The sequence below is a fragment of the Crocodylus porosus genome, unplaced genomic scaffold (assembly GCF_001723895.1).
Source record: "Crocodylus porosus isolate Cpor-Errol unplaced genomic scaffold, CroPor_comp1, whole genome shotgun sequence".
Taxonomy (NCBI): domain Eukaryota; kingdom Metazoa; phylum Chordata; order Crocodylia; family Crocodylidae; genus Crocodylus; species Crocodylus porosus.
Genome location: NW_017728906.1, coordinates 196,736,450 through 196,751,810, shown reverse-complemented (window position 1 = coordinate 196,751,810; position 15,361 = coordinate 196,736,450). Strand labels below are relative to the sequence as shown.

At 49.0% G+C, this 15,361-nt stretch overlaps 1 protein-coding gene across 2 annotated transcripts in view; it reads left to right on the top strand.

Moving 5' to 3' along the window:
• The window catches only part of USP35 (ubiquitin specific peptidase 35), a 35,992-nt gene extending 25,215 nt beyond the window's left edge, over positions 1 to 10,777 (top strand). For both annotated transcript variants that reach the window (XM_019530423.1, XM_019530422.1), the window contains 6 exons: positions 1,428 to 1,586; positions 1,994 to 2,187; positions 2,275 to 2,368; positions 6,206 to 6,312; positions 7,342 to 8,572; positions 9,237 to 10,777. In XM_019530423.1, the coding sequence (XP_019385968.1) occupies positions 1,428 to 1,586; positions 1,994 to 2,187; positions 2,275 to 2,368; positions 6,206 to 6,312; positions 7,342 to 8,572; positions 9,237 to 9,401 (1,950 nt within the window). In that variant the 3' untranslated portion in view covers positions 9,402 to 10,777. The remainder of the gene's footprint in view (positions 1 to 1,427; positions 1,587 to 1,993; positions 2,188 to 2,274; positions 2,369 to 6,205; positions 6,313 to 7,341; positions 8,573 to 9,236) is intronic.
• The last annotated feature ends 4,584 nt before the right edge of the window (positions 10,778 to 15,361 follow it).

Sequence of the window (15,361 nt, the reverse complement as noted above, 5' to 3'; positions counted from 1 at the left end):
TTTCTGTAATCCCCACTATGTCCGGGCTGGTGTCAGCCAGCAGGAGGGTGAGTTCCTCCTGCTTGTTGCCCATACTACGAGCATTTGTGTAGAGGCGTTTGAGGCCTCCTGTGGGTGTGTGTACTGACCCCCTAGTCCCAGCGTTACCCTGGCCCCTCTCTCTTACCTGTTTATTCGTGTGGGGCCCTCTGAGCCCAAGAAAGAGTTGGCTGTAAGGGGATGAGCCGGCATGCCCCAGAAGCAAACCAGAAATGAAGAACAGAGTCAGGTTTATACCTCTCCCCTTTCCAAACCTTAAGGGGAATCAGTAAGTAGGGGCTAGCACTATGTAACCATCCAGATCTTCCCCCAGTGTAAATCCTAGTTTCACTGAAGCCAGTTTACACAGCTGGGGACTGGATCCTCTCTCTGGGGTCACTCCACAGACCTTAAGACTGACCATACACTGGCTGTGCTGTGTTAGCCTTCTCCACAGTGCTGTCACCTGTCTGAGCCCTGCCCTAGAGGACTGATGCAATGCAAAGCAGGCAGAGCTGTATCTCCATAACCCCAGCTGACTTCCTGCCCTTTGGGCAGGGAGCTGGACTCGATGATCTCCCGAGGTCCCTTCCAGCCCTGATGTCTATGAAATCTATGAAATCCATCACCCATGAAGTCCATCTTTGGAAGCTGCCTGGCACAGGCATCTTTGTAGATGTGGGAGCAATTTCTTTGTTCCTTTCTGCTATGAAGTCAGCAGAGGGAGCTTGTGAGCTGTTGTCTTGGATCTGGTTCTATACAATCAGACCTGTTGTGTGATTTGGTTGTTTTTGGAGTGGTTGTTAATTTTTCTTATTTTGGGGGGCTTTTGGATAATTTTGGTTTGCAGTTTAGTTTTCTTTCTTTCTTTTTTTTTTTGAATTTGAGATAAAGAGTTAATTTGAAAAGCTGTATGGACATATCTGTCCCTACCCATTTGATGACAACAACACTGCTGTCATTTATACAAAATGAGGTAATTATACAAATCAGATGTGTCAAGATCGGTTCAGCCAGAAAATTGCATCTCCTACTTCAAGAGGAAGCTACTTAGTGCTCTGTTTCAGCCAGAGACACCCCGCTCCCTAACAAATGCAGGGGCGTATTCATAGGTGGCAGAGGCCAGTCTGCACAAAGGAGGAAATTTGCCCTGTGCAAAAGCTAGCGCGAGACCCTATGTCATGTGTAAGGCCTATCTGAGCATCAAAAGAAGCCATAAATTAATGGGACTTTGCAGTCAATGGGAATTTTGCTGTAGGATCAGGCCATAAAAGTGGTGCATGAACCTTGTGTTAGCCTTCTGCAGGGGGTGACTTTCACCCACATACTTCAACCCTGTGGTGCTGTGAGAGCCACAGAAGCACAACTAGCCCGAGCCATTGCTAAATGAGTGCACTTTGCTCTTTCAGCTGCTTCCTCACGTCCCCCGGCTGGTGGCATCCCTGAAGAAGGAGGATTCCAACTCTGCAGCGAGCTGCCTGGAACAGCTGGCCGAGCTGATCCATTGCATGTTCTTCCGGTTTTCGGGATTTCCAGATCTCTACGAACCAGTCCTGGAGGCAGTCAAAGTAAGGCAGGCAGCTCAGTTCTGGGTCTCTGAACCACGTTACATGCTGCGCAGGTGGAGAGGAGGAATCGATGTTTGCTGTTTAGTAGCAGACAGACCTTCTCACTGTTAGAGGAGTCTGGACTGCAACCCCTTGTGAGGACAGCTCTCGCTCTGGGGGCAGAGAGTGGTTCAGGTTATGAAACTGGATCCCGTTTGGGTCCGGCTTTCAGGCAGGGACTTTCTTTAATGTGTCTGGACAACACCTAACAGCATTGTGTGTATGACATGTACGCATACTCGATTTGTCTCCCTTGGCTCGCCAAGGGGAAGAACAGCTCTCTGAGGCTCTAACTGAGGAGTTCATAGTTCTCTCACAGCATGCAAAATGAATTGGGGGCTGATGCAGCATCTTTGGTTATTTCTAAGGCTCTCCCGATTCCCAATGAGGACCGAATTAAACATTTACTGGGGCAGAACGCTTGGACCTCCCAGAAGAATGAGCTGGCCTGTTTCTATCCACGCCTAGCTTCTAAGTCAGAAACGGGAAAGATTGGCTTAATTAACCTGGGGAACACCTGCTACATGAACAGCATCATCCAGTCTCTTTTCATGGCCTCAGAGTAAGTTTCTTTCCTCCCTGTTGAAAGTGGTGTGGCCCAGATTGTGCTTCCCCTAGGAGTAATTCTCTCTTGTCTCTGGTTTTACAGCTTTAGACATTCGGTGCTGAATTTAACGGAAAGCAATGCACAGCCCCTGATGACAAAGCTCCAGTGGCTCTTTGCATTTCTGGAGCACAGTCAGGTAATTAGTTCCTGTTCTAGTGATTGTTTGGACTGTCGGCTGCAGAAAGGCTCATTTCGGCGTTACGTCCTGCCAGGTTTAAGTGCCGATCAGAGGCCTGCGTGTCTTGATGTATTATGTAAAGCAGTGGCAACAGCCTTTTTGGCAAGTGTGCCACAAATTAAGCCCTGTACCCATTCTGAGTGCCACTCTGATTCCCTTCCCTGCCCAAGCTGCTGCTCTGCTTTTTGCTCCCTGCATAAGTTAATGCTTGCCTGCTCCCTGGTCTGCTGTGTGGCGTGCACAGAGGCTGCCTGTGTTGCTTGTACCATGCATGCTATGGCTTGGCTGCCCGTGATGTAAAATATCCACTCCTGTTTCTACTGTAGGGATAGATAAGGGATAAGAACTTTGCTTGTGACTGAGCTCACAACAGATTGCAATGTCCCTTGGTTTGATCGCTGCTGCACTAAATGACAGGCATTGTGTTACAGAGATGAATGAGATTGCACTTGTTGGGACTCTTCCTGCTGGCTGTTTGCAGACCTCCTTACGTGGAGCTCAGACTTTGAACATGGCCTTTATGGCTGTAAAGATCTCCAGGTTTTGAATTGGGGCCTTTCCCTTTTGGGTGCCCAGTTTGCAATTCCTTCAATAAATTGGTTGGCAGAGAACTGGGTAGTCACTTGTTCCTGGCTCATTACCAGCTGTTTTGAGAGAAGCTGAGAATACACTTTTCATAGAGGAAAAGTGTATTTTTTCCACTGTTCCTGTTCCTTGGTGTCCATTGCCCCAGCTGCCAACATAGCAGTATTTAGCAGCCAGTGGTAGAGGAGGTGGTATGAGTGGTTATGAATGGGGGCCCCAATGGGCCGCACTTGCCTAGGAAGGGAGATGTTGACTAAACAACCTGTGTGTTAAGAGGTGGGCTATGTGTGGAAAGCATTGGAGATTGCACCGCCCCACCTTGGTTCAAAGGAGGCCCCCAGTCATACAGTGCAGGGGTGGATTTAATGCTGTCACACCCGCCCTACATGTTTGCTGCTTTGTACTCTCTTATGGAGCACTGGAAGGGGCTTCTGGTTCCTTGGGGTCACAGGCAATGGTTGGTCAAAGGATCTCCCGGATTATTCGCTCTGGGCCTTTTCTGTGCATCACAACCAGAGAGCGCCTCATAGAAAATAAACCATGCAAGCACTTCAGGCAAAGAGCAGGACTGACAAGGTCTCTGCTCATGCAGTGGCAGGGAATTCACAAGGTTAAAATGGGGGAGCTCAACCTTCAGCCTATGGGCCAGATCCAACCTGCAGAGCTGTATCATTCAGCCCACTGGGTTCCCTATGGGTATGGATAGTTGGTGCCAAGGGAACAGTGGCAGTGCTAATTGCTGCTTCCCTGCTGCCGAATTTCAGGACCAGCAGGGAAACCCACGGGCTAGATAATGTGGCCTTGTGTGCCAGATCATGCCAGCTTATGGGTGGTGCAGGGTTGGATCAGAGTGGTACAGGGCTGGATCAGGGAGGTGGTTGTGTACAGTGTGAGACCAGATAAGGTTGATATGCAGCCTGATTGGGCCAGCAGACCAACCCCGTGTGGGATCCAGGCTATGGACTGACCCTCCACCACTTGTTTGGCTTGTGTGGCCAGGAAGTTGGGTGCTACTAGATTAAAACATGCTCAGCGTATCCGAGGGAAAAGGAATAAAGCCTTTACATGGGCAGCATGGGTAGCCAGAGTTATAAGAGCGAATATGTTTTGAAAGAGCTTTGGAAGGAGCAGACACCTTCATGCTCCAGGGGATGAACTGGGGATCAGAGGGAAGCTCTTGGAGGCCAGGTCTTCTGTCTCCCCACTACTGCAGGATTTCTTCCTCAGAAGCCAAAACAGGATACTGAGCTGGAAGGAGTCGCTGCGGGGGGGCAATTCCTGTAGGCCTAAGAGAAAGGATGAAGACGAGTCAGATGGCCCTAAATTCCCATTTGTGCACGCACAGACATTGCAGACAGCATAGCACAAGCCCTCAGACCAGCAGCGTGAGATTATCTAAGATGATTTAAAATGCTCCTCCACCTGCCAAATGTGCTGTGAGAGTTTAAGGCAGCTCAGCAGCTAGTTCATCTTTAGTCTCATTTGACAGAGGTATAATTTATTCTTCTATAGCATCTTTTCACCTGAGGCTCTTAACGTGCCTTATAACTGTGGGCACATGTCACTGTTCCTTTTTTTACAGGCGTATGTGTGTGGGAGAGGGAAATTGAGGAATACTGAAAATTGACAACAGTCTTAAATGACTTGACTGACGTGACACAAGTCAGTGGCAGAGCTGGTGCTAGAAGCCGGTTTGCCAAGTCGGGCTCCCTCACTTGAGTTGGTGAGCGCTCCCTGCTAACAGCAAAATGATGAATGTGCTCAGCAGCGTAGATACGTTTTGTTGAAGTGAAGCAAAATCCTGAAGTGGTCCCCCTGAGGTGAGACCTGCCCGCTGGGGACAAGAAGGGGCTCTACCCCACAGTAGATGTGTGGGCCTCACGCAGGGTGCAAATTTATGGCTATGTGGTGGCTTCCTGAGCAAACAGTGGCCCGAGATCATCTGTCCTCCTCTCCCCCTTCTCTTTATCTTTGCCCCCGCATCTGCCCTACCTCTTGAGTTAGCCATGTGCTAGCTCATATTAGGGCAGTAATCCTCTGCCTTTTCAGACTGGAGGCACCCCTCGATGGAGTCAAAGCACTGGCTTAGAAAATGTAGCTCCTAGTTTTCACCTTTTTTTCGAGTGCAGAAAAATACTAGATCAATTCTTCTGTTGCAAAGAACTCAGAAGCAACAGAAGCATAGCACCCTAGAAAAGTAGGCCTGGAAAAGACCTCCAGAGGTCATCTAGTCCAATGCCCTGCCTGAGGCAGGATCAGCGCTCTCCAAACCATCCTATACAAATCCATAATCTAAGCTCTTCATAAAACTTGGCACAACACAAGACGTCACACCCTAACCTGCCACAGGTAAAGCAGGGGGACCCCAGCAGCCAGCATCCTGCTTCTATAGAAGGTTGTTAATATATGCTCAAAAGAGCCCAGGTAGAGGGCCATGCCCCCTGCTATAGAGGAAGGCAACCCCCCATAGCCTGTACCATTATGACCATGGGGCAGAATCCCTTCCTGACCCCAAATACAGTGATCGGTCTGCCCCTGAGTGGATGAGCAAGACCCTATAGCCAGGAACCTCCAGCTGTAAGTCCCAGTCTTGGCTGCAGCCAACATCCAATGCCTCTGGGAGGCTTAGAAACACCCTGACATATTTAGCAGAAAGGGAGGGAGGGCGCAAGCAGCAAAGCCCAGAAGCATGGGGAATCCCTGTAGCACATAGGGATACCTGCACCGAGACTATCCCTAACCAATGCCTGTGCAACCCTGTCTTGAACGCCTCCAGTGATGTAGAGACCACAGCTTCCCTAGGCATCCTTTCCACTGCCTCCCTGTCCTTACAGTGAAGCTGTTTTTCCTGATATCTGATCTAAACCTGCTTTGCAGGTCAGAACATTTTGATTCCTATTTGAAACCTCTGGGTTTATCTTCTGCATCCTGCTTGCACACCAAATGGTGCTTAATTTTGGTGGCACCCTGTGGCAGCCTTGAAAGGGTGTCAAGGCGCTTTAGAGTACCATGGCATGCTGGTTCTTGAGATTTAAAAAGAGACACGTCTTTATAGTCCTGTGACCACCCCCTGGGTTTCACACCATTTTGTCCCCAAAGGCCTGCTCTCACTGAAGTGAATGGAAAGATTTCCCCACTCCCCCATTCTGCATGGAAGTTGGGATCTAGCCTTAAATGCTTTCTTCCCCATCCCCCTTTTATTGCTGTCAGCGACCTGCCATCTCGCCTGAAAGTTTCCTCTCAGCATCCTGGCCTCCGTGGTTCAGCCCTGGTGCTCAGCAGGACTGCTCCGAATACCTGAAGTATCTGCTGGACCGGTAAGCAGTACCTTACATAGCTTCAGAGCACACCGCTATCTTAGATTGTGGGCATTTGGGGCAAGCATGTTCTTCTCTTGGGTTTGTATGGCATGTAGCAATCATGGGGTTTACTCCATGCCTGGGCTTCTGGATGCTATGTAGTCAATACCAACAGAGGCACAAATAGCTATTCTTCTGGGTCAGTGAGTTCATCTTCTGCCCATGTGTGGCTGTTCCCTGCAAAGGAATCACAAGGCTGGCATCAGTGTTGGTTCCTGAGGCTTTCTGAACACTGTATTGACTGATAATATTTTGATGCTTGAGGTGCCATCTACTGCGTATGTGTGTTGGAGTGAATGGCATTTCCCTAGAACAGCTGGCCTAGAGAAGGTGTAAGGCAGTCCGAATGTAAGCTAAGGCTCAGGATGGGGGGGGTAGGGTCCCTTCCCAGAGTGGATCCCTCTGTGTTAGGAATGAAAATACATGGTTTCTTGTACCAATTTCTATTATATTATTTCTTTATGGTCTCCAGTATAGAAACCAGCAGTCCAATATAGACTTAGATCCTCAGTTTGTCTCTAAAATGGACATGCTTGTTACCCATTTGAGACTGACTTTTGTCTAAAGCTTCCCTCTTCAGCTCAGAAACTGCAAATCCCTTCCAAATCCCAGCTGCACACTGGCACACAAAGGAGACCCTGTCAAAAGGAGTTTGTGGCACATGGAGACTGTATGTGCCCCAAATCCCTTCCCTTTGCCCTCCCTTCATGTAGAGGAACTCAGCAGATAGGGTCCTCCACACCTATATGGAACAGGATGCCAGACTTTACTATGTGAAGAGCAATAGTTAGTAGCAAGTTACCTCCATAAAGAGATGGCCTAAGGGGTTAAGACAGCAAAAGTGCACGAAGATTTAAAGCTGTAAGGTTTGCACGTGAAAAAGCAGCACTTATGAGAGGCGGTAGTTGGAGTGGGAACCGTCTGGCAGAAGCTGCTGTTCTCTGACCTGTGACTTCTAATGCAATTTCTTTTCTCCTTTCCCCAAAGATTGCATGAAGAAGAAAAAACTGGGAAAAGAATTTACCAAAAGCTCAAAGAGTCTAACTTGATGTCTCAGGCCAAGGAGAATCACTACTTAAACAAGACCTTAGTTGAGAAAATGTTTGGGGGTAAAATGACCACCAAAATTCGCTGTCTGAAGTGTTTGAATGTCTCCTCCCGAGAAGAAGCCTTCACAGACCTGTCCTTGGCTTTCCCGCCAATTGAAAGGCACGGACATAGGCCAAACCACACCACCATTTTGCCAGTGGAAGAAATCGGTCCCCAGATTATAGAGCCGCCTGTAAAACCCCAGAGCCAGATAATAGACTCTCCTGGGAGACAGAGGAAACGCCATGTGTCTGGAGAGCAACCCACGCAGCTAGTGCAGGTGGAAACGCTAGGCTTCCAGGAAGCAGGGGAGCAAGAGGCTCCTATTGACTTGAGACATGATCCTGCTGGTAGGGAGATGGGGAAAGATCCACTCTTGGCTTTTGGAGAGCAGACATGTAGTTCCAAGGACTCCAGATCTGTCCCGGACTTGATCAACTATTTTTTATCTCCAGAGATGCTGACAGCAGAGAATAAATACCATTGTGACAAGTGTGCTTCCTTGCAAGATGCAGAGAAAGTGGCTGAGTTGACACAGGGGCCTCACTACCTTATCCTCACCCTGCTGAGGTTCTCTTTCGACCTGAGGACCATGAAGAGGAAGAAGATCTTGGATAACGTCTCGATACCGCTGGTGCTGAAGCTGCCTGTTCTGGTGGCGTCAGAGGAACCGGATGATGTTTGCCCCCCCAGGCAGGAGAGGGCTGCATCAGGGACTGGCTTTGTGTCTGTGGTGTATGACCTCTGCAGTGTGGTGGTTCATTCTGGGGTCTCCTCTGAGAGTGGCCACTACTACTGCTACTCCCGGGAGGGTACTGATACAGGTGCCAGGGCACAGCCACAGGATGGGGCTCAGAAAGCCACCTCTGAAAAGCAGCTGGACTTTGAAATCCAGTGGTACCTCTTCAATGACACCAGAGTCTCCTTCTCCTCCTTTGAATCTGTCAGCAATGTGACCTCTTTCTTCCCCAAAGACACTGCCTACGTGCTCTTCTACCAGCAGAGGCCAGGCAAGCAGAGCTGCACGGTGTACGCGGAGGCTTCGGATGCTGTCCAGCTGCACGGGGAGCCCTCGCTCAATAAAGACTTGATGGAAGCCATTTCCAAAGACAACATCCTGTATTTGCAGGTAATGCCGCTTCATGTCTGCACCATGTTCAGGGGACCGATTCTGTTTGTGTGAGATTCAGTGATGGTGTTTCACTTGGCCTTGTTTGCTGTGGGATTGAGCCCTACAATGACACTGGTAGCTCCCTAAAGCTGCAGTGCTCTTCCCTTCCAAATCCCAAAATTAAATAGCTCCTGGACTGCTTGTATTGCAGCAACACCAGCTGGGGTCAGGCCCTGTTATGCCAGGCGCTGCACAAATACAGAGGGGCAGCCCCTTGTTTAGAAACAGAGTTGAGGGCCTTCAGTACCTTGCAGGATTGAGGTCGGGGAGGCAGGGTGGCTCTATCTAGGTTTCCTTCTCTTCTGTCCATCACAGACTGTGATGGTGACCCAGACTACCCCGCCCTCTTGATTAAAGCCTGTCTTTCCCTCTGAACCCAGGAGTCCTGACCCCATGTCCCTCCCTCAGCCCAGCAGGCTACATACTTTTCCAGGTGTAGGGCTACTCCCTGATGGGGGCTCAGTCCAGGAGCAGTGGGGGCTCCTTTTGATTTGTCCAGTAAACTTGGGAGCTTTTTCTCAAACAGGGTCCTCATATAACATCCTCTGCTGCCACTGAAATGTTGGCTTCAAATAAGCGGGCCTGTTTTGCTTTTTCCGCCCCACCCTCTCCTCCCTTCTAGGAGCAAGAAAAGGAAGCAAGAAACAGAGCTGCCTACATCTCGGCCTTGCCCAAGTCACCCCTGTGGTGGAGAGACTTTGACAGGGACAAGGATGACGAAGGCTCCTCAGGGGGCTGCGGCTCCGCTGCTGGAGGTGGAGGCTCGTTTCATGGCCTCGTCTTCTAGGCACACCGTTTGCAACAGACACTGGCTATACCCAACAAGCTCTGCTTCAGCCTTTGTTTCTAAGCAAGCAGCTGGGCCCACAAAAGCCGGTCTCCTCTGCTGTACACCCTCACTGCAGGCGGTGTGACCATGGAGAGGGATCTGGCCCTGAATCCTCGCACCTAGGAGGAAGGATTCGCTGCTAATTCAGGGAATGCACTGCTGCCAGGAACTGGTGTGAGGAGAGCCCCATTGCTTTCTATGCACTTTATCCTAAATGCCTTAACAGAATACTATTTACTAAGCTCTGTGGTGACAAGACTTTGGCTGATGACTCGAAGTATCATTTTGTCCAACTGGTCACTTCCTCTTGTTTGCTGTGGGAACCATCAATCAGGACCTCGATGAGGAGGGGCTCAGAAGATCAAGATGCCTTTGGAAGAAACTAAGCCGGGACCTGGATGTGGAGGTCTACAATGCTTACACACCCCTTCCTCTGAAGGAGGGCCAAGATCTTCCAGAATCAGCTATGAATTTCGGGGCAGGTTGTTTTGGAGGACCTAATTAACTCACCTCACCCACCCTCTCCTTTTGGACTCTCCGTAGGGCATCATCGGTAGGGGATCTCCAAATGAAGGCATCTCAAATCAGTAGTCCCGTCTGCAATACTTGGCCTTGAAAGACTGCAGGCTGCACCATCTCCAGAGGTCCATCTTATATCCTAGCAGTTAGGCAACTTGAACATAGGATATCAGTGCAGTGCACTGTGTGTGTGTGTGTGTGTGTGTGTGTGATCACAGCTCCCTCGGCCTGTGGTCACTAAGAACGATTGCAGCCTGTTGCTTATGCCCAGTTGCTGGGATGACGACTCCTCTGTCTCCAATGGTTGGGGCTTCTGCCTTTCAAGAAAAAGGGCCCTGCCTTCACTTCCTCTAGATGGTTGTGGTGCATATGGATATTGTGTATTCACAGAATGGAAAGCAAAGCATGGGACTGAAGCTGAATGATGACAGAGGGTAAATTCTGAAACAAGTTGGCCACTATCGTACGCTATACTGCTGTTCTTCATTGTGTTCGTAGCGATAAAGGAAAGGAAATCGTTCCTCATAAAGGACTGCTGCATGCTTAGCATTTCCTACAGGTATCAGAGCCTGATTACGATTCTCACGTACTCTGGTGCTTCAGAAGAGGAGATGCTGCTGTGCTCGTACTGCTATTAATCACCTGATGCCTTGTAAATATTCCCAATCGTGCTGCTTTGCTGTTTTATCATGCGACTGCTCCTCACTCTGTCGAAAGAGGTTTTGAGGCTGAGGGAGTTTTGCCTTTGTACAAAATGCAGGCTTCAGCCACTGTGTTGAGCTCTTGACTTCTGAATAAAATCTTCCCAAAGGCTTCGTGCAGTCTGGGCAAACATGGCATCTCCCCTGCAACTCCCACTAGGGGCTAGGATGGGCATATATTGCAGCTTCCAGTTTTTGGGTGCCCTGCTGCATAGTGCCCTGCTCCATAGTAGCCATGTGCTAGATGCTGAGGTGCCCCTGCCATAGACAGGGAAAGTTAGATGCCCATGACCAGAGACGCACAGAAGCCAGTACTTCTGAAGGCTTAAGCTGCTCTGAAGGCTCCCGGGTCATCAAGGTGCTTTGGAAAATGTTGCTCTTTGTGTATAGCGTTTTCCCTTTTATAACAGCGAGAGCTTGTTGTGGAGAACTGTGGTTATCTCAAAGCCAGTCCTTACAGGAGAAAGGGGCCCTGAGGCTTGGCTTATAGCTGCATCCAAGCCTCACCGGGGGCTGATGACCTTTAGAAGCCATGGGCCAGAACAGCCTGGCCCCAGTCCAGCGCAGGCTGTGCAGCTTTGGCAGCACGTCAGCAGCGTGGGATGGGGCCGCGGAGGGTATTTGCTTGTGCTCGCGCTGGGGCTCAGTTGCTCACCAGCTGGAAGCTGCGCCCTCGCTGCAGCTGGGGAGCAGGGAGTAGTGGTGGCGATGCAAGTGCAGCTTCCAGCCCCACACGGGCAGAGGCAAATCTCTCCAGCTCTGCGGGCCACATCCAGGGGCTTAGCAGGCCAGATCTGACACCTTGGCTGACCCCCAATTTAAAGCATTCTCTGGGTGCAGATGCCTTCCCCCTCCAGGGTGGTGGTGTTGAACTCTGCTTGCCTGGTTGTTTAGATCTTGGGCTTTGACTCCTCTCAGATTTACAAGGAAAGTGGGGTCCCTTGGCAATGGTGCTGGCTTTGCTCTATTTTCTATGCCCCCACCCTTTCTATAGCTACCTGCACAAACTGGGTACGAAGTGATGTTTGGTTTGGACATTATCAATTCATGCCTAGTTTGCCTAGGTTCAAGTGCCTGCTCCAGAGACCTCTACCTGTTCTCACCAGAGATGTGCCAGTGATGACAGTGGTACACCAGAGGCTTGGTTGCAATTGCTATGGCTCTAATGTGGGAAAGGGGAGTCTGGCTACATTTCCTTGGGAGCGCTGGGTAGAGAGATTGAGTTTCTGCCTACTGAAACAGGCCTGCCTCGTAGCTCTGGGAGTCTATGGGGATGTTATTTTGTCTGGGAGCAGAAGCATGGGTCAAGGTTACTGGGATGCTTGGAGGATGGAGCAATGGCCCATCCTTTCCTAGGCCTTCAAGCCTTGATACCTTAATGTAGAACAAGCTGATGATGCACCTCCCCAGTGGGCTTTTGCACTCAGTGTCCCTAGCAAGTGCTCTTCTGGTGACACTTTATCAGCCTGCCCTGGCCTGCTGATGTACTATGCCTGGACAGCACCTGAGTCCTGGATGAGGGCTGTGATCCTGGGACAGTGCAGGGCACGTGCTTGATAAATTAGCAACACGGTCTGGGCAGGGGCAGGTAAGTCTCATGACTCAAGGCAACTGGCTGTTTTAGGACCATGGATGCGTCTCATCTTTTGCAAGGCCAGGGCAGGGGGAGAGCGATCATTATTAAACCCTGACTCAGTTCTGCAATAGAGCAGAGCCAGCCAAGTGTTTATTTCCCCGTATTTAAAGCAATTGAAAATAAAACAAGAGGAAGAGAGGACTTGATACCTGCCATCCCTATAATTCTGCCACAAACCAAATGGGTCTTTTCTAATGGACCATTATTGACAATGGGCTGTTGTCTTTGTTCCAAGCGCCTATGAAGACAGCCACATCCAGTTAGTGATGTTAATTATTTCCCCTGCACTTTACAAAATTAGTAATAGAAGCACGGAGGGGCAAAGCATCCACACTTTGGGTCTGTCTTCTCTTGCTCTGACCCACGATACAAATAAAGGACCGGCAAAATTAAGCCTATTCTTCATGCTAAATTGCTTATTAACTGCACCAAGTTACATTCATTGGGGAAATTCCAATCTGTGTTATTCTGCTGTAAATCTGGGCTATAACCCTATTAATGCCACTGGCTGAGAGCATCCATTGACTTTAGTGGAATTCTGTCAGACTCATGCTGTTGTAAATGAGCACAAAATATGGCCCTGAGGTCTGTAGTTATACAAAAATAAATGGTGATGCCCGCTGCTGCTAGGCCAGGTTGTAAGGCTTCTGCCTAAGGCTTTCCTTTTGCTAAAAATCCCATTGGGATTTCTTCTTTATAGCACTGTAGCACCTTGGTGTCATCTGCAATCTGGGTCCTATTGTGCTAGGGACTGTACATATGTATAGCAAGAGGCAGAGTGTTTGTGCTGGAAAGTTTACAGTCTTCAGGGATAAGGGAAATATTATTCCCATTAAAAGAACAGAGGCACAAAGAGATTTGAATGACTCAAGGCAAAACAGGGAGTCTGTGGCACAGTTGGGAATTAAAGCAATTTCCTTTTAGTCCTGCTTCAGAGCCTTAACCCCATGTTTCTCTGTAGGGAAAGGTGTCTCTGATATGCTCAAGGCAGTTCCCAAGGGTACAGACTGAGGCACATTGGTGGCAGGGAGGGATGAACTTAACGCTGACTCTGTCCATGCCATATCCTTCCCATAGATCAGCACCAGGATGCACTTCACCAGTACAAAGTCCACCTTATCAAGAGAGAGAGGCCTGGTCTTCATCCTGAGCTCCAAAACATGCAGGCATAGATCCCACACAGCTCCTGCACCTCTATAATTCTGTACCTTCCTATCTGAGGCCTGCATCTCATGGCCAGATGCATTATATGTTTAAATACTTGCTTTTTGCAGCCAGCTTGCTTGCAGTTCACATATGTGTGTGCAGCCAAACCCTGGAGCCCCTTTCCCTCCTGCTCTGTGATAGCAAAGGCTGTGCAGTAGTTTTCTCTCTCTCTTTGCATAGTCTGGGTTTGCTCAGGGGGTAGCTCCCCCACCCGAGACAGGAGCTGGACTTTCAGGACTGGTAAGTGCTGGCAGCACCATCAGAATTCAGCCCTTATGCCTTACTTTCCTATTTACATTCATCTGCTACCGTATCCAGATGGTATTTGGCAGCAAGGGTCACCTCTACAATGGGAGACAGGGGGATTCTGTAATGAAGGTATTCCCTAATCTCACTTGGTATCAACAGCAGGTGGAGCAAAGCCCTGTTCTTTTGAGCGAGGTTGTGGAATAAGGGATGTGGTCAGAGAAGGGGTGTGTGGCAGCGATGGCAGTGGTCTCAAAAGCTCAGCAAGTGATGCCCCCAACTACCTCCTAAGTGAACACTTCGGGCCAGATTCTGTGCCAAGCTATAAGGCATGTAAGTAGACTTGGGTAGGGTGCAACATTATCACATTGAGGCACCCAAGTCCCTGAAAACCAGTGAAGACAAAAGGTGGGTGGGTCCTTCTCCTCCCCGCTGGGTTTTTGTGACCTAGTCTTCAGGGTCAGAGGATGGTGAGTTATGAAAGTAGATGCACTCATGGATTTTCAGCATTTGAACAGGGTGGAACAGAGTTGCACTTAGGCATGTAAGTCCATTAGACACATAATAGTGGAACAGAATCTGGCCCTTGGTACTTTGGATATGGCTTTATCATTTGGCTAGGCTAATCCAGGTGCCAATTGTCCACATTAACTCTGTAGTGAGAAGAGACCTTTAGTGGGGAACAGACAACTTCAGCATGCTCCCCAGTTATAGCCTCCTTCTGCATGCAGCTTCCCTGGGATAAATGTTCAACGGTAGAGGCCTACCTAAATTGGGGCAAGATGAAGGGTTTTTCATGACTGCTCATGCTGCAGAGAGCCACTTTTGCAGGCCCCACCCCTCCTCGCTGATTGGCGGAGAGTGCTGCCCTTCATGCAACCCTACCCCTCACCACTAGTTGGTAGAGAGGTCCTGGAAAGGGAAGAGGGATGAAGGGGTGGCCACCATCCTGGCTGCTCCACTTGGTGCCACCCCACTAGCTGGCACCTTTTCCCTTATTTTCAGTACATTTTAATTTTTCTTCCAACAGTTCTGTGGGAAATCGTGGCAAATGTCATTTTTTGCAGCGAATCGTGAAAAAAACTGCCATTTTTTGTCGTTCCCGTGCAAATCACAAAAGCGTGATTTAAGTACGTGTGTTCCTGATCCTAGTACAATTTACACCCGTAAATCAAACCAGTGTAAATGACACCAAGGCATGTATCCAGCACCCCAGACCGATTCTGAGCTGATGCAAAGTGGCATTGCTTAATTAACTGAACTGGAACGATACCGGTTATGCTGGAGATCAGAAGGACAGTCTCTCTTGTTTGTGCCGTGACGACTAACCTAGAAGCACACATTCTCATTTTGCCAAAAACTCACATTTTTTTTTTAAACCTTCGGATCAAAACCGGCTTATGCCTCAGGATTTGTGGTTGCCTTTTTATTACTTTATTATTGTGTTGCTTGCCTGCTATATGATACAGTACATAAAAAACAATATTTTTGCTTCAGGCATGTACCACCTTTATTAAACAGCAAAACTGTATTATCCCAGTTAAACTGAAGGCCAATTTACAGGATAAATAACTGTTTCAAATTATTCTTTTTCTTTAAAAAAAAAAAAA